This window comes from Solanum pennellii, chromosome 6 (genome assembly GCF_001406875.1).
Source record: "Solanum pennellii chromosome 6, SPENNV200".
NCBI lineage: Eukaryota > Viridiplantae > Streptophyta > Magnoliopsida > Solanales > Solanaceae > Solanum > Solanum pennellii.
Window position 1 is genome coordinate 2,919,244 of NC_028642.1, and position 25,626 is coordinate 2,944,869.

General features: G+C 34.8%; 2 protein-coding genes across 5 annotated transcripts; both read right to left on the bottom strand.

Moving 5' to 3' along the window:
- Positions 1-1,301: 1,301 nt before the first annotated feature.
- Positions 1,302-12,473, bottom strand: LOC107022011. 4 transcript variants are annotated; one of them, XM_015222714.2, is made up of 13 exons: positions 11,517-12,473; positions 10,189-10,261; positions 9,975-10,105; positions 9,307-9,702; positions 8,267-9,194; positions 6,574-8,177; positions 6,309-6,457; positions 4,536-4,696; positions 3,757-3,857; positions 2,773-3,389; positions 2,538-2,653; positions 2,401-2,455; positions 1,302-1,662 (listed from the first exon to the last, which is right to left on the bottom strand). In XM_015222714.2, exons 1-10 carry the CDS (start codon positions 11,592-11,594, stop codon positions 3,195-3,197), a joined length of 3,816 nt encoding a protein of 1,271 aa, XP_015078200.1. In that variant the 5' UTR covers positions 11,595-12,473; the 3' UTR covers positions 1,302-1,662; positions 2,401-2,455; positions 2,538-2,653; positions 2,773-3,194. The 4 variants fall into 4 exon arrangements, with proteins under 4 accessions (XP_015078200.1, XP_015078199.1, XP_015078197.1 ...); XM_015222713.2 differs by having other exon boundaries at positions 3,757-3,860; positions 11,517-12,472; XM_015222711.2 differs by having other exon boundaries at positions 3,757-3,917; positions 11,517-12,472.
- A 2,976-nt stretch (positions 12,474-15,449) lies between these two features.
- LOC107022016 (peroxisome biogenesis protein 6) lies at positions 15,450-23,977 on the bottom strand. The gene is made up of 15 exons (XM_015222719.2): positions 23,550-23,977; positions 21,562-22,188; positions 21,236-21,479; positions 20,695-20,836; positions 19,526-19,709; positions 18,832-19,023; positions 18,206-18,490; positions 17,797-17,868; positions 17,537-17,623; positions 17,309-17,431; positions 17,082-17,231; positions 16,674-16,795; positions 16,450-16,594; positions 16,170-16,250; positions 15,450-15,888 (listed from the first exon to the last, which is right to left on the bottom strand). Exons 1-15 carry the CDS (start codon positions 23,793-23,795, stop codon positions 15,799-15,801), a joined length of 2,790 nt encoding a protein of 929 aa, XP_015078205.1. The 5' UTR covers positions 23,796-23,977; the 3' UTR covers positions 15,450-15,798.
- Between the last annotated feature and the right edge of the window lie 1,649 nt (positions 23,978-25,626).

Consider the following 25,626-nt stretch of genomic DNA (forward strand, 5'->3'; position numbering starts at 1 on the left):
GACGGTCCGTCCTGCCATTCCGTTACGAAGTTCAGAGAGTCGATTTCAGTACCCAAATTTCAGAATTCTAAGTATTTTGGAACGAGACCCCCTCGACGGTCCGTCGTGCCCATGACGGTCCGTCGTGGGTTCCGTCGACTCACACAGTTTTTCCAGAAATAAAATCTGTTGCTCAAAACGACTAAACAGGTCGTTACAATTTGCTTAATAAACAGTGCATTTGTTTTGTGAACAAAATGTTATTTAACCATGTAATGTTGTGAAGTATGCTAATAGTTCAATACAAAATAGTCATCTAATGTTGTGAAGTATGCTAATAGTCCAATACAAAACAGCCAAGCAGAGCTGATACCTGCACTTTGATATATACTGTCCTTAATTCAAAGACAAAATTATCATTTTTATATCCTATTGTTTCAAATCAAAATGTACAAGGGAAGTGACCACAATGTTTTATGGCTAACATGTATTCGATGTATGAAAGTAATTCCCAATTGAAGTTTTAGTATTGAAGGGAATTTTCACCGTGCTTAAGAAATCTTGGTGAAATATTTTGTCTTGATACCGTAGGTAAATCAAACAAAAATAAAAAACAAGACTTGACCAATAACGTTTATAAAATAAAATATGTATCGTAAAATAAAACGATAATAAATGTATAAAATATTAAATGTTGGGTCCGTGCTTAGCACGGGCAACGCTCATCTAGTATATATAGAAGAGCCAAATTGAAGGATGACCAAGGGTAATTCATATTTTTGATATCCTTTTAGAATAAAATAGTAATTATGCCATAGCTATTAGAATGGATTTCTAAAAGGACGTGGACCTTTCTTTTTCCTAATCATCAAGAGTCTCTTCTCTTTCCTTGACAAAAAAAAATTAAAAAGATCTTTTCAATTTTCAGTAATACAAGGTATGAAAATTAAAAAAACAAATTAAAAAGATCTTTTCAATCTTCAGTAATTAAAAAATTCCATATGCACTAATCCATAAAAAATTTCTTACCTTGTTAACCGTTTGTTCAAAAAATGTAACATTACATTGATATTTCATCAAGAAAGTAAAATTAGATACAAAGAAGAAACAACAATAATGAGCTAAAATAGTGAGGATCCCTATATTTTGTGGTAGCTAAAATAGTTTTTATTCAATGATATCATATCAAAATAAAAAAAAAAAATTCCTTTTAAAATTTGATACTATATTTATATATGATGCGAATACTCCTTATTCTTTCCGTAAATTGAATTAGTGAATTAGTAAATTCAAATATGAAGATACATTTAAAGAAACATTGCTTAATACAAAAACTACCAAATAAATTCTTTCAATACCAATCACATGATGCCATGAAAGCATACTACAAGATATCATTTTATAACCCCCTCTAAATACACAAATAACATCGCATTTATCTATAACCGTAAACAATTATAATTAAAGTACATTTTATAAGAATAAATCAATTAATGAAAATTTTAAAATCAATCTTCCAAATAAATCAACTTTCTCCTTTTCATAGCTCATCAATTTCTGCTAACACTCCTTACAAAGAAAGTGATCTTCATATATCATCCACTGAATGTTGCATGTAAATTGATATGACAATTATTTAGTTCCAACACGTATCAACTCTACATGTTTCTCCATTTCCATTTTCTTCAGATCATGCAAAAGGAAAAATTTAAGTGAAAAGAAAGAAACTTAGAAGGAAGGTCAAATGCACAACTAAAGAAACAAAACTTGAACGAAATGAAAATCATTCGTTACTTTTATATAGTGTTTTTTCATGTTCTTTGAAATTCTTTTTGACATAATACTTACTGAACTATTCCAATTCTATTGATTGTTATATTAATAAAAATTAGTTACTAATTTAGAAGTGTTAGAATTCGATAAGTCAAGTTAAGAAAATGAAAAAGACAAATTATAGGAATTGTATGAGTTAGGTAAAGTAATACACGATGTGTTAATTTAAAGCAATTAATCATGTATGACTCTGGGTATTAAAGTCCCACTTTTCCACTTCCAAATCCCGTTCAATTTATGTAATTGAAAAATTAATTAATTGAATTTTATTTAACTTTTACTTAAGGTGTGCAAAATATTATTATTATTATTATTATTATTATTATTATTATTATTATTAATAATAATAATAATAATAATAATAATAATTCAATTGTGAGAGGTTAACAGATTTTAAATATTGTAATTATAGGTAGCATAAAAATTCGGCTATGAAGACAAATATATATTAGAGAAAACTTATTGAGAATTCTAATATTTGACAACTTTTGACTTGAGTTCTTCCCACTTATAATAATATATGATATGATTATTATAGTATAAGATGATATATGATTTGATAAACTCCTATGAAAGAAGAAATCTAACCAAATGAAGAGGTGAAACTGCAAGTAGCCAAGTAAGCCATCTGCAAAAAGTAGAGCTGCAACAAACAAACCAAGACATATTAGGCAAATATCTCTCTGGTTTTGCAAGTAGAATTCAGCTGTGGGCAATCGACTTACAGGGAGAAGGTATAGTAACTCCTCGTCCTCTAATCAACAAGTCATGTGAAGCATATATATTGGTTACATTATACTTCTGCACTTCCCTTGAAGTAAAACTCCCTACATCTTTCCTTCTGTGTCAAAACCAACAAGTCATCTCGGTTTCTTATGTACCTGAGAAAAAGGTAATCTGGTCCAAGAGTAGGACCCTTGAGGAAATTTATTTAACACAGATACGGATGCAATATCTTACCAAGTCAGCAGGACAAGTAACGGGCAACTGAATGATGTGAATTTCTGACAGCCCGGTGTATGAAGCATCCACGTTCAGACAAGGTTTGGAGATGGACCACTCTCCAAGGGGTGTGTTGTAGGCAGCCTTCCCTGATGCTTATCAGTGGTTGATTCCTTGGCTTGAACCCAGTTCATGTGACATAGAGACAATTTTACCGTTACTCCAAGACTCCCCTTCTGCTAAAATATCTTACAAACAGTAAAATTCAGGTATTACTGTACAGAAGCATTGAGAAGATAAAACTTTGGGAGATGATAGAGCAAAATCCACCCGCAACTCCAACCAAGAGATCCTCGCTTTTACTTGCTCAACTGACAGTAATGGAGAGCAGGTCAAAACTATGTTCCAAGAAGTGGACAATTTCAACAACAGCTTGCACTCTAATGGCTGATAGCTTCCATGGCGACTCGCACAAGACGCAATAATCCATCCACATCCTGGAAGTTGAAATCAAGGGCCTTCTTAACAGATAATGCACCCTCTTTACATTGTGAATCTCCCGGCCCTGGATAAACAGCTGCAAAAGCAACACGTGATTTTCTGGAGGCCTCCATAGCAAAATTAACTGCCTGTGCCTGTAAAATAACAAAACTATATGTTTAGAAAATTGAAACAACATTGCATAGTCAAACTATCAAAAAATCAGAACCTAGAACCTGACTTCTTAACGGATATTTATGGGAAAAGGTTTTGACAAGTAAGCCTTTTTTTCATGTCCTTTGCGCAAATAAAATGGTAGATAACAAATAAGGGGACAGGAAAACAAAGTTCAATCCCTTGGAAGAAAGATGATGAAGCCTAATGAATGCGGTTCAAACAGCTAATTTTGCCTTACCGTTCTTTAGGCAATTATTCTATCTAATCACAGTGTTAGTTATCACAAAATATTTCTTTAATTGAGGTGTTGGTTCATCAATAAAATGATAAGATATGTCTACTTACCAAGTTGATTAGCTGCGTGAAGCTAGAACCATTTCCTGCTGAGATAACATGAGTTCCCGCTACTTGAGGAGAACCAACAACTTTTGCCGATGCAGCCATGTCTACTATTGTTGGATTGTTCAAATTGTCAACATCAGAGATAGAAGAGAAAGGAGACTCACCTATTATATAATAATGAGTATGGTAAGAGTAATAACGAAAAAAATAAAAATGGGGCAGCCCGGTGCACAAGGCCCCTGCTATGTGTGGGATCCAGGGAAGGGCCGGACTACAAGAGTCTATTGTATGCGGCCTTACCCAGCATTTCTGCAAGAGGCTGTTACACAGCTCGAACCCGCGACCTCCTAGTCACATGGAAACAACTTTACCAATTACGCAAACGGTCCCTTCGGTAAGAGTAATAACCACTAAGAAGGGAAGTCCAATGCAGCTCATCCTCATTAGATAAATATGGTTGTAACACATTCTAACTAGTTCAACTATTTCCAGTACTCATATTTTATACTAATGCTTTCTTCCCTGAGCAATTCTGTTCATCAACAGTGGATATCACTAATTTTGGCATATGACGTACTTCCCCGACTAGAAGGACAGAAGTGTAAATACGCATTAACCAATACGTACATGTGATGATTATGGAGTAAAAAAAGAAATCATTTTACATGTTCATTGAGTAACCATCAAAGAGCAGATTAGTAATATCAAAAGTTAAAGTACTGGCCTAAAGAAGCACCAAGATATGAAATGTTAGATTTCCCAGACATCTCAATCTAGATTACCTGGAGGAAAAATTTGTAGAGCTGTTTGTAACTCGTTTCTGTATCTGTTTGCATCGGACTGTGAAGAATAAATTACTCGCATGTAAGCAACCTCCATGCATTTATAGGCTAGTGCGGCAGCTGCCATGTCTCTCAATTTCTCATATTCATGACCGCAAAACCTATGCACATAAGAAGGACCAACAATCAACATACATCCTTGTTGACATTTCAGATGGTAGGTCAAGTTTTTCATTAAATTGGAACAACTGACATCGAAAATACATCAAACTATATATGATTATCCATAAGTAGCATAAATTCCACATGTTCGAAAAGTAATATCCAATGAAATTTGCTCTTCCAATTGAGTACAAAAGCACCATAAACCTTGGCCGCATAGACATCTCTTCAAATAGTGGAAGTTGAAAAGCACTATCATATTCAGAAAAATAGATTAGGTCACAAAGAGACCAGTATCTGTGGGAATAGCCTCTCTACCTCCAAGGTGGGGTAAGGTTTGTGTAACCCACTTTGTGGGATTACACCAGGAATGTTGTTGTAGATTAGGTCACAAAGTTTTTCATAATACATGACACCAGAGAAGGAAATTGCATCCAAAAATTATATGAGGTATAACTGAATATAAACTGAAACACACAACTTTGGATTAGATTTTTTCATAGCACTAAAATTGTACTGTTATATCTGGCTGCTAAAGTTGTTGTCAACAAGAGAAGAATATGCTAACAAGTTCAACACTTATAAAGTAGCTGATACAGTACAATTACCAACATATCAACCAAATTTTACAGCTAGTGTCGCTTCAAGAAAATCCAAATCTTCAATTATTCTTAGATCCTTCATAAATGTAAAGAATGGGAAACATAGAGTCAAGGAAAATTCTGTAATTTTGAAACATCATTCTCATAAGTCAAATAAAGACTCAAAAATTATACGCCCTCCGTTTCAATTAGGCATGATTCATATATTGGACCCTAAATTTGACTTCAAATTTTAACTTTGACCTCCAACTTTCATAATGCACAAACAGACATTTTAACTATCCAACTTTTAAATAAATAAACACATGAGTCCTACATGGCAAAATACACGTAGGATAAAAAATGACATGTAGGATGACATGTAGGACATGTGTGTCTATTTGTTCAATTTTATACAAGTTTAAGTGTCTACTTATGTATACCCAAAGTTGAAGGGCATAAATGTGATTTGAAGCCAAATTAAAGGGTATATTTATGTATTATGCCTTTCAATTAGTTTGTCTCTAGTTTTAACTTGGCACCGCGTTTAAGAAATAAAGAAAACTTTTGAAGCTTGTTGTCTTAAACTAAAGATATGCACAATGTACCAAAATGTTATTTAATCATGTGCTCTTAAACATGCCATGTGGAAAGTTGAAATCAAAGAGTTGCCGAAAAAGAAGAGACATTCTTATTTTAAACAGACTAAAAAGGAAAGTAGGACAAACAAATTGAAATGGAGGGAGTAAAAAAATGCTATTAAGGGGTAAGGTCTGAGTTAAGGGCATTATTTGCTATTCAACAGCATGGCATTTGCTAAGAGTTGCTGAGACACTTCATACTTGGCCAGACTGGGTCTTTAATGGGAGATTTACATGAACGACTACATTGGGTATGCTGCAGACGTGTCTCAAATCTTAAGAACTTAGGCATGTAGGAATAATAAATACTCTACAATCTTTCTAAATTGCAACCGTTCTTTGCATGTCATCTCAATGAATAAACCATGTTCAATTAAGAGGGAACTCACTGGCAGAGTTTTGCAGTGCTGCTATAGATGCTCCTTGACTGGTTCTGTTCACCATGCTTGGAGCTGTCTAATTCTAGTAAGGAGGCGCCATGGAGAAACTTTAATGCCGCTTGGAAATAGATACCCGTACTTTCGCTTGATCCAGAATTCTAAAACAAATAGCCAAAGTTATGCCAACATAAATAAATAAATGAAACAAATAATAAAGCATATCCACCATATTTGTCCCCTCCTTTCTTTGGACATAAGTGTAAATTCTTTTAACCTTGAGACGATCTGCCAGGTGTTTAAGGTTTGTGGCTTCTTTTATGGCATTTGTAGCAGCTTGACTTGATGAATCCTTCCGAACAGGACTGGGAACATCTTGGTCCCTGACCTTATTAGCAGTATTATTAGGTAGATTTCCGTGGTGGCTTTTAGCTTTTTTACCCTGTCTTGAAGTATTTGACCTTTCCCTTTCAAAAGCATTGCCATTTTCCCTTTCAGATCCAGGAACTGGCTCTTTAAATACAGCTGTCTCATTCTGATCTCTTGTTAAAGGAGACTTGGAAGAGACGTTAATCTGCTCACTTTTGTTGGAAATGACCTTAGATGATCTCTGATCATCACGTTCAGGTAGTGTAGCCTGCCTTTTATCCAGGCGGGCCACAACATCCGATCGAACTTCTGCATCATCACGATGAACAAATCTTGATTCGTTATCTCCTTTAACATTTTTTTCCAATAATTTTCCAGAAGGATCTTTCTTAGAACTCTTTTTTAATCTATCTGAACCAACAACAGATTTCCCCTGAGACTTATTTTTTCCTGGTGCCGTCTTCTCTTCATTAATTGGCATTTGATCTGAAGATAAATTTAAGATATCAGTATCTTTGGTCTTACATTGGTCAGAATCAGATTTTGGAGCCCGATTCTTCTCTTTACGCCGTGACGAGGAACCCCTTTTCCTATTTGACACAGACCCAGTATTCTGAAACTGATGGTCATTCTTTCTCTCCTTATCAGAGCCTTGGTCTGAGTTTCCAGTCTTGCAAGCAAATTGACTAGCTTGACGTAACGGATCTGCACTTACATCGGTATCCTGTTGAGTTGCATAACCAGAAACCGTGGCCTTTGCTTTGACTTTTTTACCTGATTCACGATGGACATCTTTCTCCTCTAATTCAGCTTCAGATAATAGATCATAACTCTTGCCATTGCAGGCATTATCCTTCTTAACCATACTGGATTTATTGGAGAACCCATCATTTTCACCATCAGAAGACCTCTTGGGACTAGAAGTGGGAAAGGCTGAAGAGGGAGCAACAGAAGGTCGCGAATTGCATAGATCCTTTTGTGAAGAATCTGCAGCTTTAACACTCAACAAAGATAGAGTACTATCCAGATCTTGCCCAGCCTGCTGTTCCTTTTTAACTTGACCTGTTCCAGCACTACCTTTGCTTGCACTAGTGTCCTTCCGGTCAGACAAGGAGATCCTTGCTACCTTTTCCTTCCTGGAGATGTCATCACATATTTTTTCCATAGAATCTTGGGGATTACATGTCAAGGAATCTCGAAGTTCTCTCCCTTTTCTCTTAATCGGAGAATCATTATTGTCACACTTCCCCTTGTGCGTTGACACATCGGAAATATGGGCTTCTGGGTTCTTTGCTGAAACCAAGTCTTTCTTTGAATCATCCTCTGAGTCCCTGTTCTTACATTTATCACGAATCATCCCTGGCATGTTACTGCTTGAACTCCATCCAGAATTTTCAACAACAGGGCAGAAGGTCTGGTTCTCGTCATCGTGTGCATCATCTCGCATAATTTTTTTGGAAGATACATCTGATTCCACCTCACTTGTGTTCCTCGTATTTGCATCCTTCGTACCTGTCAAACATCCCATACAGAAAATAAAGATAAATACCAGAATTTCACGATGGCAGCAAGTTCAAAATGTGACTACTAAAGATGAATACCTCCATCAGAGTGGTTATCATGAGAAATTTTCTTCTCTTTGTTTTTATGTCTCCTCTTCTCTACAACTGAGCTATTTGGAACGCCGGTGTGTTGGTTGCAAGTTTTATCCAGTGAACGAGAAGTACCACTTGAGCTTCTACAATTCGGGTTCTCCTGATGGTTCATCATAACGTAGTTGGAAGATTGTGAGCCGTCTTCTTTGGTTCCACTTGATAAACCTTTTGATCCATATCTTTTCCTGCCACTGGAATCGATACCTTGTACACTATGATCCCAGTTGTCTTGGCTGGCATGCAAAGCATCAAGGGAAGTTGGTTCATTTGAAGCCAATATCGGATACTCCCCGGATGAACATGGCTTCTCAGTTTTTCCAACATTAACTCTTTCCTTTGTCAAGCAGTTATGTTCAACCAAACTTTTATTACTGACAGCATCAGAAACCTTCAACATTTCTGGTGAACGACTTTCCTGTGAACCAGCTTTATAGGATGAGCATTCTGCTGCCCTATCCCTAACGGTTGTTCTTGGACTTTCACTTACTCTGCCAGCATCTTTTAGAGGATCAGCAACATTATGATTTGGATTGGATAATAGTGGAAGTTTTAATGCCTCAGAAACAAGTTCTTCACAGGTGATAACCTTTACATCAAGCTCCTTTGATTGCACTGTGCTACCATTTTGATTGTCACTGCCATAGCCAGTTCCTAAAACATCTTTATTGTACGATTTCCATTTCCTAGCTTCTGAAGATCTCCTATTTGCATAATGAGCTCCATTTACTAAGGTAACAGAAGTTTCTAGGCTTTCCTGGATCATACATTCAGATCCAAATCCCCCCCATACCTTTCCTTTTTCAGTCAAGCAAAGCAGATCATCCGGAAGCGGGGATAACAATAGTCCATCATGCATTGGATATGAGGTCATAATCTGCCTCAACACATGGACGAAAAAAATGCAGAACCCAAGGTCAAGTTGACCAAAAAAAGGAAGAGATGTAAAGAAAAAGATTATGCTTTTAGCAGAGGGTGAGAGCATTCACCTGAAGTATACTTGTTGGAGATTCATATCGGGAATCCTTAAGGTCATGGGATAAGCCTTCACTGCTTATCGGGCTATCATCCAGCGATGATGATGGAGATACATCAAGGCCAAGGCCGCTGTAGATTTCAGCTTTCTTTTGGGTTGAGAATTTTTTAATACCAATTCTCGCATGCAACTTGGGAGCTTTCTTGTCTGAGAGATTTGTTGGCTTCTTGACTAGTTCACTTCTTGAAGTGGAGTCTTCATCTTGCGCAGGTTGCAGAGCTGAATTTGTTTTCCCATTAGCTGCTGGAGCCTTCAGTGTAGGTACTATTGTTGACGAATAGGCAGAAGATGCTAGGGGCCTTCCTGATAGAGAAGCAGATGAGGAGGCTGATGAGGGTCGACGACCACCCTGCATAAAAAGATGATGCATATTGCTTAGTCAAAGTAGAAATATGTGAGAAAAGCAATTGTACTTGTTAATAAAACAGAACTTCATTAGAAGATAGTTGAAGTATGTGACTATCTCATCTAAAAAGCTTAATCAATTATTCGATCCCAGGACCTCTATCTGCTTTGATACTATGTGGAGCAGCGGAAGTGTGTGACCATCACATTTAAAAGCTTATGTTATTATAGAGAGCACACTTTTATTTACTTATTTATATTCTCAACAGTAGCTACCTCTGGGCGCAAACTGCTCGGTGATATTGATCCGTTATTGTTGTAGGCATCTGGTGGAGTCTTTCTACAAGTCCAAGAAGGTGAACGCTGATATGTAGGTAAAAATGAACCGTATCCACCAAATTTTGACCCTGCAACACATACAAATTGATAGTCATTAATTCGAGGCACGTCACCACGAACTTCTGATTCTAAGGATATGCCATTGTAATACCCAAGTTCTCAGATGAAACTCCATCCTCAAAATCCTTTTGGAAATGTCCCAAAACATCTTGGAGTTTCTCATCCTTGAAAGAATAAGAACAGCTATGTGAGAAGCTGGAAAGTGCATAATACAATTGTATGAAACGGGCTGTTGCAACAGTAAGTTCTTTTAACAGTTTCAACTTTCAACATGACAGCCAGTTGAAAATAAAAGTGAGAAAGTTAAGATGGCGCAAGAATTATATGCAGAATGATACTTCCTTGGTAAGGTAAATCACAAAATTGATATTAAAAGCATAAACATGGCGATGACAAAGTTTAGAGCTTGATTGAGGCTTGACTAAAGATTAGGCAAAGCATAAAAATCAAGACAAAGCAAATTAAATATAAACTAAACAAATTACGATTTATTATGGCACAAGCAAGAAATAGGCACCCGAGTCTACTGTTTAATGAACAAAGGATTCATGAAAAGTATCACGAGGCGGACTCATCAAGTTCGGGACACAGGGAAAGTTAATGATCTGATTTTAAGAAGTTGAAGTCCAAATCTTAGTTCAAAGCTAGAAAATGTAACACTAACCAACACTTATAGTCTAGTGTTACTGCTTGAAATCTATCACACAATCCGTATGGGTCCAATTCCGATTTCTACCCTTGCCTGATTCCCCATGTTAAGCAAATCCAGGATTTGAAGCTTATGATTTCGGGGTTCTAGTTCTTTTAAACTACTGGATTTCAAATCAATAATTTGCACATATTCACTGAACTTTTTTAAGACAAGTATAGGATTTGGACCAAAGCTACTGGATTCGACCAAAACAACAAGCTATATTCAAGCTCCGATGCAGCCTATTTAATCTACTACTACTACTGCAACAACAACTGCGCCTTAATGAATCCTCACTAACCCTGTCACTCCATTTAAGGTCATCTCGGACAACTATTACACAAGCATTAGAAGTTCTCTCCACAATATCTACTGACACATGGATATCCCTATGTAACATTGATTAATAAAAATGTAAGCATGGAAAGTGAACAAGAAAAGGAAGGACAAAAAGCATATAATATAATAGAGTGCAATATCATGGTCAACAAGCTATACTCTAGCTTCGACGCAACCTATATATTCTACTACTGTTGCTGCAACAACTACTACACCTAAATGAATCCTCACTAACCCTGTCACTCCATTTAAGCTCATCATAGACAACTATTACAGAAGTATTAGAAGTTCTCTCTACATTTTCTAGCGACATATATCCCTATGTAACATTAATTAATAAAAATGTAATCTTGGAAAGTAAATAAGAAAAAGGAAGGAAAAAAACATACAATATATGAGAGTGCAATATCAGGGTCAACAGTCGAATCATCACAAGTCTCTCCTTCTTCAAACTTATTCTTATTCATCTCTGTTTTAACACCAAATTCTTAAATTAACCCCTTTCTTCCATCCCACTCCCTACAGAAATCATTCAACCAAAGCTGGAATTTCAAGAATTTTCAAACCTTCAATCCCCTTTACTTCAACTACACCAAATTACAATATGGAACAACAAAAACAAAAACTTGCTTCAGAACCAAATCAAAATTATAGAAAAAAATGGAATTTCAAGAATCTTCAAACCCTCAGGTCCCCTTTACTTCAACTACAAAAACAAACTAAAATATACACCAAAGTATTACAACATGGAACAACAAAACCCCAGAAGAACTTGCTTCAGAACCAAATCAAAATCTAGAAAATATGGAATTTATGAACACTTTCAAAACTCTCAAAGCCCCTTACTTTAACTACAAAAAATAAATTAAAATAAAATATATTAACCAAATCACAACATGAAACAACAAAAACCCATAAATAATAAAACAAAAACTTGCTTCTGAACCAAATCAAATCGTATAAAAATGAAATTTCAAAGAATATTCTCAAACCCCCAAATCCCTAAATTCAACTACAACATAAAAATTAAAAAATAAAAATTCCTTCACCCAATTACAACCAAGCAAAAACCCAGAAAACCCCCCAAAAAATTCTGCTCAACCAATCAAAAAAAAGTGGGACAAAAAAAAACAATCTTTTACCAACAAAGTTGACCTTTTTAAACAATCAAACAAATTCACCAAAAAAACAAAAAAACTGTATATGAAAAGCTCAAAATATCTCAATTTCTAATATATATTGGATCGAATTAGTGCGATCTCAGTTTAGCTCAAAAATGATGAGAGAGAAAGAGAAATGAAAGAGAGAGAAAAAGCCTCCTTTTACTTCTTTTTTTTTTCCTCATTTTGTATGGTTAACTGTTTTTTTCTAAATAAAGAAAAAGAACTGTTTTTTTTTTCTTAAACTGTAAAATATAGTTTTTTTTTTTGTGATATAATTTTGTTTTTCTTTATACCTAAACTGTAAAAAGTTGGTTGTTTACTACCTCTCAATTGTTGAACTTTCCTTCTCACTTTTGGCATTTGGAAATTTAAATGTATATTATGTTTAGACATAATAAATATGTGATTCAAATATAAAAGTAATTTAATATTAGAGAAATAAATAAATTAAACAAAAGCATTATTTGATAAAAGAAATGATATTGTTATGTTTGTTAGTGATGATAGAGATGGGACGGTTGGTGTTGTAATGACTGAAGCGACGGTGGAAATTGATAGCGATGAAAGTTGTTGTGATAACGGGGTCGATTGAAGTTAGTAATTCGTGGTGTAACGGGGGTTGAAGATTGTGTGATGATTGATGATGGTGTTGGCGGTGGTTGACGATAGTGCTAGTTGCGATAGTGGAGGTGATTAATATTTGATGGTAAGAATTGATCACTTTGATGGCAGTGAGTGATCGTGATCGTAGTCAGGGGTGGCTCGACAGTGTTAAAAACAGACATGTGCCTTAGGCCCCTTAAATTTAGGGGCCTCATTTTTAAAAATAATAGGTTATAAGTTATTATTTTTTAAAAAGAATACCATTGGTAGAAAAAGTAAAATTTTCATGAAAATGAAGAAATTATTAGAAAAAATTTGACATATTTGAAATACTATATCTTATGAAAAATAATTTAAATAAGAATGGTTTTATGAATTGAAAACTAGAAGAAATCAATTATATAAAAGTTATTAACATTTTAAGTTTAAGGTCTCGTTGATTTTTGTTTTAGGCCACTAAGTTGAGCCGCTCCTGATCGTAGTGGTAAGAATTGATCACATTGAATATCATATATTATTATAAGTGGAAAGCTCCAACCTTCAAAGTTGGATTACCATTTTGCCCCTCCACTAAATCAAAATAAATTAATTTATTTTTAAATACTAATATCTAATTACATAATGGTATAATATGAAATCCAACAACTACACTTTAATTTTTTAGTTATGACATTATAATTGTAATTAAATAGGTTAAATTAAATTAGAGTAGAAAACAATAATGTATGGAACTCTTAGAATTTTGTGATTCTTTGAATTTTGAAATTAACATAAATTTATCAGTCATAAAACTATAATGTATGAAACTCTTCAAAGTTTTTTATTCTTTGAATTTAGAAACTAAAATAAATGCATCTATCATGGTTCAATGCCCTATTAAAAAAAATTTGGTAGATGAAAGGCAATCAAATATCACTATAAATACCAGTTAATTGCTTCCTAGGTCATCACATTCTTTTTTTTTTCTGTCATCTACTATTCTCTTTTTTTCTTCCTAGATTATGATATAAATACGTGTCATCAAGAAGCTAACCGTGGAGAAGAACAAATAGTTTCATTCTGAAATTAAAAGAGAAGCAGGAGAAGCTTTTTTACAGTATAGTTTAACGGTTAAACTTAACAATATAAGATATGACTTATATATTTCTTTAGATCCTTTTATGTTAGATTATGATTTTAATTTTTTCGTTTTCATTTTGGAGTTAAGGTATGGTTGTCCAAAATGGATTTGGTATGCAACCCATATTTTTATGTAATTATGTACTTATATTATTATGAAAAAAAAATTCTTTGTTTTTGTGTTATTATGCTTTTAAGTGTTATTTATTTGATAAAACTTTTATTAGTACATGATGAATTTGATAATATTTGAATAGTTTATGCAAAATATGCTTTTGTTTAAATAGAAGTTATTTAAATAAATACATAATAGTAGTGTTATATATATATATATATATATATATATATATATATATATACTATTGTGTAAAGCACGTATCGAGAACTAGTAATATTTATAATAACAAAAAAGATAAATGTTATAGCAACTAACAATAACGTAATTAACAAAACTAATCATTATCACTAATAGCAAATATGATTGATGGTAATAGCTAGTAGTTATGAAGTCTCAATCTCTATTCTCTAATGCTGATGATGTAAATATAACCTAATCACCTCACAAATGTTTTAATTCTCTTGTCTTGCTCTGCTTAGCATTTTCTCCATCTTTTTACATGCCTTTATTAACTTCTAAAGCGATTACATAATCGTAAAGAAAAATGTCTCCGTCGAAATTAATTTTGTCTGTACATATTTGTTGATATATCAAAATTATAAATCCAAAAGAGATGATGACACTGAATATTCTTCTTGTGATCCTTCATATTCTTGAGGCCAGCATCCCTTTAATTTGACCTAGAGGATTATGAATATAAATAAAAATGTGTTGTAAAATCAAGATTACAAGAAGAAGACAAGAGAAATAGATGTAGGAGAAGACTTTCTTTTATTCAAGTATATATAAGTTTCATATCTATATATTACAATAGTGAATGAACAACCCTATTTATAGAGTGAGAAATCATTCCAAAGGTCACCATATTAAGTATCATAATAAATAGATACATACTTATCCAAAAAGGTTCATGTAACCTAGTGAATATGAATGGTTGTTCATGTACTAACTTTATGGACTATCCACTTTAATGGATTTATAACAAAATGCACATTAATTAATTGTGGTCAAGTAAATTAAAAAAAAAAAAGCATTTATTAGCTTAACATGATTACTTAATGTTAATTGCAGAACTATTAAGCTAGGAGAGGACAACCTCTTGTTCTTGCTCCTCTTTCTTTGCTTCGCGATAGGAACAAAGAAACAAATTATCCGAAGAAGACCAACACTTCTACTCCTCCATCTAGGAGCCGTTCTTGCAAGAAACAAGGAATGTCGTAAATGGTGAGATATTACAGTAATCTTATAATCGATACAGGATAAAGACTATCTCATTCTTTATTCAGTTCCATTTCTGAAGTAAATTTTAATTGACATATAAAGAACTGTAGTGAATAACCATGTAGAAATATACAGTTCTTCATTGCTAAATCAACTAGTACATTATTTTATTTTATTCTATACACAAAAACAAATGCTGAATGACAATTATTATCAACTCTAGCTCAAAATGGGAAGTAGATAGCAGATCCATAATCTATCTTGAGTATCCTTTTTATCTTTCTTCCTGTCGAAACGACTGAAATGACACAAAAAATCCAGACTCGTAAAGGAGAGAGGGCCAACGGGGGGCATTTGGGTGAGTCACGACTCGAATTCCTGACCCATTGGTAGTAGGAACCCTAACCGTGCACGGGGACACTTCAATCTTTCTGAGCAACGCCTCGATCATCTTGATGATCCTTCAAACTGTTCCCGGAGCAACTCATACTTTTTAAGCTCCGCCATTGACAACGAGGGAGAGATCTCTCCCAAGACCTTCAAAATGGAGAAAGATAATCATTTAACTAGTAGTATAGGATATATATATCCACTCCCACAGGCAGATGTATATTGGTTCAACTTAAATCAACACGGAGCGTAATATATATGTTAAGACAATTACTAATTTTTCGATAAATATTACATAATGAATCCACAATAACAAATGCAACGGACTAAATGGTACGAATTCAAACATTGAACTCATGCGTAATTCTGGATCCACCTCTGTTCACCCATAGATAAACCTCAAAACATTCAATTAGTGGCTGTCTTACCTTTAAAAAATCCTCGTATTCCACGATAATTGAGACATCCATTTCCTCCGAGCCAGTTGAATCCGAATCTGAAGCTAATGCCTAGAGAAGAAACACTAAATTGCTCAATATCTCTCACGAAACAGATATGACAATAATGCACAAAAGACTTTACATATGCTTAACAAAATCGAGATACCATTGGTTGGTTAGAACTGCCAAGTTGTTCTCTATTACCTATTGCACTGACACTATTAAGTAAAGTATTTGAAAATTAGAAATATGGGATTCAAGCACTCACCTTGCGCTTCGCAGCATGAAACCAAGCATCAGCACACAGTGCATACATGTCGGCTCCCGTGAAGTTTGGAGGACACCTTTTTGCTATTGAGAGTAAAGATATATCTTCTTTCAATTTAAACTTCCGCGTAAGTGCTTTAAGGACCCTAAATATCATAGAAAACTCAAGAAATCAAATGGAGAATACAAAGATAAGTACAGAAGAGGGTCAGAATACAAGAGTACCTCTCCCTGTACGAGGCTTCAGAATTAACACCAACATAAAGGAGCTTATCGAAACGCCCTGGCCTCAAAAGGGCAGGATCAATAAGATCTGGCCTGTTGCTAGCTCCAATAATAAACAAGTCCTGTATAGACGAGGGGCCACGAATTAGTTTACAAGTACCAAGGAGAACAAAACGCTAGCCCCAAGGCTTTGGTCTAGTGGTAAGAGCGCAAACTGTGAAGTGTAAATTAGGTGTACGTCACGATATTGAATCCTAATGCAGACAAAAGTGGGTTATTTAAGAAGGGTAGAGGGCGGGCCCTTTCTCCACCAAAATTTCAAAACGTACCCCAGCTAGACATTGGGTATTTCTCGATTATCAAAAAAGAGAACAAAAATCTATTTTGTGATTGAATAGAGTAGCTAACCTGGGTAGAGTCGTTCAGGCCATCAATCTCAGCAAGCATCTGAGAAACCACTCGATCCATAACGCCCCCGGAGTCCCCAGAAGCACCCCTGGCAGGAGCAAGCGAGTCAAGTTCATCGAAGAAGATGACACATGGTCGAGCTGATCTGGCCTGCAATATTGCAGAAAAATTGCAAATAAGCAGCATATTTTTTGAAAGCATCCTAGCAAAAGCAAAAAATAGATTACCTTCTGAAAAATGTCCCGAACATTTTTTTCTGATTCTCCTATGTACATGTTAATCAACTCAGGCCCTTTCACACTGAGAAAATTCAGGGAGCATTCAGTAGCAACAGCTTTTGCCAGTAAAGTCTGAACATTTCAACAAAATGTTAATAAAAAGACTTATAAACGTCTGGGAACATAACTGAACAATACGGATGATATGACACCATATAAAGCAACTCATAAACTCACTTTTCCTGTACCAGGAGGTCCATAGAAAAGAACCCCAGATCGCTTGCGCAATCCAGACGAAAACAAGTCCTTATGTAAAAGAGGCAGCTGCATTACAAATGAAGAAGCCCAAAGGAAGTCACATCATCCGAAAGATAACAGAAATGAAAAGTGTGACTTTCGATTCGACACACATCAGCATAACCAAGTGTCAACTTTAATAGAAAGCTTATTCACTTTAGTTTTTCCAAGTGTTATGAAGGAGTAAGATAAAGCAATACCTGTACAGTGTCCAAAATTGATTTCTTCACGTCCTCAAGCCCACCAACATCTTCCCATTTGACATTTGGAACCTAAACTACCGTAAACCATATATATAAGCATTTTCTCAAGCAGAAGAGATTTTTCAAGATAATATTTGACTGCCTGTATTACAATCCAATACTGAACGAGAAAAGATGTACCAAACCAATATAAGCAGTCAGCACATAAGAATCCAATTGTGAATATCTGAACTTCCACCAAATTTTATTGCCCCCGAACCCAACCCAACAAACACAAAAAAAAATAGAAGGAAAGTTTGATGCTTCTCTTTCTAGCAGAAAACATTAAAATGCTGAGTGAGTCCAACCAACCCAAAAGAAGCACAAGAAGATTAGTTTTGTTTGTGTAAGCATTTTCTGGCTTTACCTTTGGAGTACCCAATGCTGTTGCATTTCTTTTCTTTGATCGTTCCAGAGATTTCATCACATCTTCTTTGCTTAGTGACTTTGCCGAGTCCTGTGAGCCATCATTCTCAATTGGCTTGCTCTCATGAGAACCCTCTTTCAGATCTCCATGCACAACCTTCACATCCTGACTAGCGTGACTATGGACTAGATTTGCACCAACATCAGCAACTAAAGCTCGCAGATCCCTTGGCATGAATCCTGATGTCTGACCAACCAAATCTTTCACAAGGTCCTCCAAAGAAGTCTGCAACAGAAATGATGACAATTGACGTCCATAACTTCAGTAATTAGAAAATAACAGAAAGGAATAGATGAGAGTCCTTCCACTGCTCGTCTTCTCCCCAAACCACCTCCTTTCTCTCACCCTTTATACTCCTCAAGTTTCTCAATTTCATGGGCAGTCTCATGCACAGAGTTTCAATGCACTAGGGCTCTTTTGGCCTATAGCCACTAAAGAGTAATATAAGACATTAGGACCACTGTACCGTACAACAACAGCAACAACATACCCAGTGCCAGTGTATCGTACACAGTAGTGAATATTAAGATCACAAACACTAGAAAGAAAACATCAGGTTTACCTACATTTGGAAGTAGTTCACTAACATGTTGAAGAGACTGGGAGAGCATTTCCTTCCTTTGTTCTTCATTCAACGGATCCATGCTAATCTCATGACTGAAACAACGCCTAATAGTTGGTGGAAGGCCTTCAGGACTATCAGCAGCAGCAACTAACAGCACCGGGTGCCGATTTATGGGTTGAGCAACCTTTACTTGCTGCATCAACAAAAGACAAGAATAAGCATTAAACTGACTCTTCTCCCGTATATCGTGTGAAGCAGCACCTTTCAGAAAGAGGGCTGGTAATAGGAACTAATGTTTCTGTCATTGCCTTTCTATCTGTCAAGAGGTCCACCCGACTCCTAAAGAACAAAGGATATGATAATAACCATATGCATAATGGACTTGATGAGGAAGAGCACGGGATAAGTTTTTATTTTATTTCTAAGGAAAGAACATGGGGTAAGTTGCGGTAGAAGAAATTCATTATATAAGGAAAGAACATAAGGTGAGTTGTGGTAGAAAAAATTCAAAAAATGCAGATGAACCCAAGTAAATTAGAACAACATGAAAACATTGGAAAAGTGAACAGGAAAAAAACAAAATAATCCAATTGATGATGATACCTATAATTCATAAGAAAATTCATCAACATTGTTCGGTGTGATATGAATAGCACAAAGAAATAAAACTCAAAGGAACTTGGATTTTATCTTACATCATGAGCATTTGACTTTCCTTCTGAGTAAATTTCTTCATCTTCAGCAATTGGCTCAGTAAATTCCTTTATGACAGATGCAACTTCTAAATTCATACCAACTTGGTCATGTGGTGAACCCTCGTTAGAGGCCAAGTTGCGGAAGGCCTCAAAATGGCGAAGAAGTAGAATAGTAGGAGAGTACCTATAGTGACATTTGATTTCAAAGGAATAAAAGAACACATTAAAGATAACCAGTTTTTTTATGTTAATTTACTTGACAATGTTTGACAAGATGAATTTGAAATAGAGTTGGAATGGACTTAATTGAGGTTAGTTTAACAGGCGGACACCAGGGCCAAAAGGTCCCCACCTATGCAGGCTCGGGGGAAGGCCAATGTAGACGGTGTAACCTCCTGAACTGAGGTTGGTTTAACACATGTTCAATTTCATTGTCGAAATGTTGTAAAAGTGGTTGGTTGGCGTTGGCCTACACGGACCATGTGAAAAAAGATAGTTAAGAATATAAATTTGGTGTACTTTATCAATTTTGATTTATCAGATATGGAAGATGATTCCTTTAAGATAGGGCCCAAATAAACTAGAAACTGAGCTTTTTGCTGAGTAAATTGAAATTGAGTGGGATTCAATTGAGTCTTTGGCTTAAATCTTGTAGGTTCAGTAAATTTACCTTCAGCTTCTCTGTGGGAACTTTTTTTGGGCCAAGTAATCCTTTTGAACTTTTTCACCTTATAAAAAAAGGCCCAAATAAACTTGCAAAAAAGTGAAAGGGGAAGTAGCTTATATAAATTAATTCAGAGGAACCACTTAAAGACAATCATGAAATATAGATGAGAATCATAATAACAAGTAATTACTTAAACGTGAAGATTTTCATATGTAATTTATTCTCATGAAACCAGTGATGAATTCTCTATTGTATGTTCTCAATTACAAAAAGTTATTCCTACAAGGCAGGACATTGAGGTAGAGGAAAAGACGAATAATTGAGGGCTGAGTCGCATTGTATAAGTTAGAAAATCTTAAGTTAGCCTTATGTAGTCAATCTAACAGGGAACAATGAAAATCAGGTTCCTGACATATTGATTTCCAATTTTAGTCAACAACCTGATGGTAGAGCTCCAACGCAGTTAGGTAATACACAATAAATCCTAGGCAGTCCAAAATACCTGCGAGCCATGCTGAAGGCTTCAGCAAGGGCAGCAGATGTTTTTCTATCAGAATTTGCAAATATGCTCTGACAATTGTATTCCACTACATGGAGGCCTAGTTGACGAGCAACAAATTTAACCACAGTTCTCTTCCCACATCCTGCAGGAAATTTCAAATCACCCATCAATGAACAATAACTTCATAAATAGATGAAGCTGTAACTTCTACCTGTATAAAAAGAATTTGTAAAGTACATGTAAAAAATCTATTAAAGAAAACTATATTATCACATTTCTAATAACTTAAACATTATCCTACTCATCCACTATAGACATATAAACCAAGTTCATTTTTTTAAAAATCTAAACGCTGAACTCCAGACCTAGAAATTATGCGCAGATATGTAACAAACTTGAGAACCATCATGCTACTGCAACGTCGAGTGAAACGAGATAAAAGAAATACCATAAAGCAGTTAAGAAAAGAAAAGAAGATCAAAATGCATATAGTAAGTAGCATCTTTCCAATTAACCAACAGATGACAAAGTCTAAACGTACCAGTCAAGCCATGCAACAACACAACAACCCGAAATTTTGATGAAAGGGCTGATGGACATAATGGTGGTATAAGTATGGAGGCTAAAGTCTTCACCGTGCTCACTTGTAAAGGCAGAGAACCTTGTGGCTGAGGAATCAAGAAATCTGGAGGAACAGCAGAAGGTACATTCCCTCCAAGTACAAGGGCGGTTCGAGTACGGTTGACTTTTAGAACAGGTTCTTCAGAAGGTTCCATACCTACAACCTGGGATGCTTACTAATAAGAATGAGTGTCAAGGCATTTAAGTTACTCATGCACCTATGACATTAAGAAATAAAACTAAAACCTTGAAATATATAAGGTCTGAACCATCATTTTGCTTCTTCTGACTGCAAGGAATGCAGAGAGCCGATTTGCAGTTCCAATTGATGCATACACTGAAAAGATCACCTCTAGAAAGAAATCTATCTACTCCAAAGTACTTATTCAATTCCATATCAATCAACTCTTGACGATCTTCAGCTTCTGTAGATGAATCTTTTTTGGCTGAGTCAACAGTGCCACACTCTGGTATCTTCACAAAAGAAGCCCTCAGGTGTGTGGCATATTTTGGCAACTGATCTAAAGGTTCAAGTCCTAGAGTAATGAGAGTATTATCTTTTCCACTCACTATGTTATCTGATTTGGCCTCAAATATTGGTGACAAAGCCTCTTTGCCTTGGTGAATCATTGATCTCAAGCATGACAAATGTAAATTAAGGTTAAATGCCAGAATTGGAGATAAATAAGCAACTTCTCCATCTGGTTTAATACCGTGACAATCAGGATAGCTATGTAATGGCAAGAGAAATGTTGTCAGGGAAGAATGTGACAGTGAGCTACGCTCAGATAAAACTTTGTCCGAACTGGGAGGATCTAGAACTACCACTTGTCCAATTCTTTGTTGACTTGTATTGACATTCTTGATGAGTACCTATGGCAAACATGGAGCACAAAGTCATACAGAATCATGTATGTCTAAGTTGGTGAGGCAGTAACAAGTTAAAACAAGATCAATAAAAGGAGTAAGCTATTGATGGTAATTTTATCAGCTAGACTATGGTATTTGCAAATGCAAATACTGCTATATCTTTACTGCTTATTATTTCACAAGTAGCCTTACTGAATTTGTTAGTTAGCTGAAAATTAATGCTCAGAAGTTCAATTATGTGGAAGTATGAAAGGAAGAAGCTAAATCAACAATAGCAATCAGCATGCCAAGTAACATTCCAATTTCAGATAAACAAATAAATGAATGTATAATGAACAATAAATCACTCTCTAAACAGTCTCCATCTTAATACTTGTCATTTGGGGACAAAACTACACACTTCTGGAAGCCAGCATTGCATCCAAGAATAAAAAAAGATAACAAACAAGAAGAAACCAAGAACACTTATGTCAACACTTCACAGAAAAAAAGATGATCCTCAGAGTCCTAGTTTAAAGTTTCCATCTTTAGCATAATACAATGAAGAGTAAGGGCAAAAAACTTAATGCTTAAATAAAAACATCATTCTCCAAAGTTCAGGTTTTATACTCAATTTGACATATGGTATTAGAGTAAAAGCTCATGTCTCGTCATCATCCGTCAACAACAATAACTTACTTACTAATTTTAAGTTTTTCAACCAACTCAACATATTCTTTGAGTCTCCTCCACGGACACTGCTAGAATACGAGTTACGGATTCGTCTGAACCCAATTGGGTATAGGTTCGAACCTGTATTTTTCTTACAAAATACATCGAAAATGCCGAATTCATTAATCTAAAACCCCGTAACTTAAAAAGACTTGAATCCCAACCCCATAAGCTTCTAATTCCGGCTCTGACTCAGCTCTCATCATCATCCATCAACACCAATAACTTTAGACGAGGCTATATCAATTCTATTCAAGCCTCCTCTCGAGAAGCAGCTAGACTATTGATTTGGTCAAAAAAATGTACAAATTATTAATTTAGAACCTAGTAACTTAAAATAACTAGAGTCCCGACCCCATAAGCTTCAAATTCTGGCTCTGACACGGGTTTTTCATCATCATCCATCACACCAATAATTTTTTGCCAAGTTTAAGTCTTTAGACGAGCCAATATCTATTCCAACATATTATTGGATTCTCCTCCAGAGACGCAGTTGGAATACGGATTTTGTAAATAATGTACAAAATTATTGCTACTTTAGAAGTCAATAACTTAAAATGATTAGAATCCCGACCCCATAAGTTTCAAATTCTGGCTCTAAAGGAATCATACTGGCACGTAAAATGAAAAATATGATTATAAGCATATCATACCAGTGAACCAGAAGTTACACAAAGTCTTCTAAGCTGAGAAGTAGTTAACCCCACCAATGCAGAATCATCAAAATTAACAAATTTGGGGTTTGAAATCTTGCTTGCATCTTTTGATACTTGAAGAATTCCAGCTCTCAATTGTACTGTTGACAATAATGAAATCTGGGTTTGGGTTTCTGAATTCAGGAGTGAATTTAGCAGATTTTTGGTGGAAGAAAGAATTAAAGGCTTCCTTTTTTCCACCATAATTGAAATTCTGTTAGAACCCTAGTTCCAATTTGCAGTTAATTGGGGAAATTGAGTAGAAAAGATGGGTTTTTGGGTGATTGAATTTTGTTCCAGCAAGCAAATTGAGCAAATCAAGAAAGGAGAGTTCATCACACTTTCAAACTTTTGTAATTTTGTTGTCAGCATAATATTTGGGTCGGATCTCTTACAAAAAATAATCACTTTTATGGGGGTGATTATCGGAATTATCTTTAAAATGAATAATTATTATCTTCGTTTACCATGGAAATATATTTATTAAAATTTTACAAGTGTAATATACGCGAGATAAAATATGTGTAGATTTTACTTCTATCTTAAAAAGGAAGAAAAATTATTAAAAAATCAACCGTTCAAAAGTAACAAATTTCGATATAAAGAAAAAGATAATGAGGAGAAATCAAAATAAAAAACAGGACAAAAGTAGTCAATATAGCAGTAAGTTTGCTTTATTAAGATTTTATGTTTAGTACTAGATACAAAATTTTGGACCGATTCTGATTTAATATATGTTATTTTATTTATTTTAATTTGATGATTTTACTATTAATTGTTTTTTATAATATTTTAAACATATTTTTTATAAATAATATATATGTGACACATATGGTAATTTGAGATTTAGTCAATTATTTAATATATTTTAAGTATGTAATTTTATAATAATATATGTTATTTTTCATGTCCCAATTTATACATGGCACAAGTAAATTTTGAGAATTAATTAATTTTTAAATATATTTTAAATACTTTAAGTTGCGCTTTATAGTACTCTTAACATAATTTTCAAATAATATACTTTATTCATGTTGTCCCAATTTATGTGACACGTGTGAAATTTCAGAAGTTAATCACATTTTAATATGTTTTTCAACTATTATAGGTTATTAATTATTGTGCTTTCACTTTTTACTTTTTGAAAGTGCATTCAAATTCTAAATATTTTTTGCGAAATGTACGGCTGAATTTCTACTACAAATAAATAAGTGACAATAAGCACAGGGCGTCAACATGTATGTTTTACCACATGTGTCAACATGTATGCTTTAATTGCATGTTTCACAACATATTCAGTACTTGGGCTGTTGGTTCGTAGTGTGACGCTACATGTCAAACGTCTCCGGTTCGAACCTGAGGTCCAAAATGGACAGTGAAATAAAAATAATGTTGTCACTCATGCTCGAACCGGAGACCCGTGACATGTAGTGTCAAGCTCCGACCAACAGCCCAAGTAGCTAAATATGCACATAATTGTTTATTACCATTTATATATTAGTAGAGTTAAGTTTCAATCAACCGATCAAATAACTAAATACTCATATAATTGTTTATTACCACTTATATATCAGTAAAATGTACGGCTGAATTTCTACAACAAATATATAAGTGACAATAAGCACAGGGCGTCAACATGTATGTTTTACCACATGTGTCAACATGTATGCTTTAATTACATGTTTCACAACATATTCAGTATTTGGGCTGTTGGTTTGTAGTGTGACACTACATGTCAAACGTCTCCGGTTCGAACCTGAGGTCCAAAATGGACAGTGAAATAAAAATAATGTTGCCACTCATGTTCGAACTGAAGACCCATGATATGTAGTGTCAAGCTCCAACCAACAGCCCAAGTAGCTAAATATACACATAATTGTTTATTACCATTTTTATATTAGCAATGTCATGTTTCAATCAATCGACCAAATAAGTAAATACTCAGATAACTGTTTATTATCATTTATATATTAGTAATAGATATTAAATGTACCCACTCTTTTTCACCTATATTTATTCAGTTTTGATTCAACAG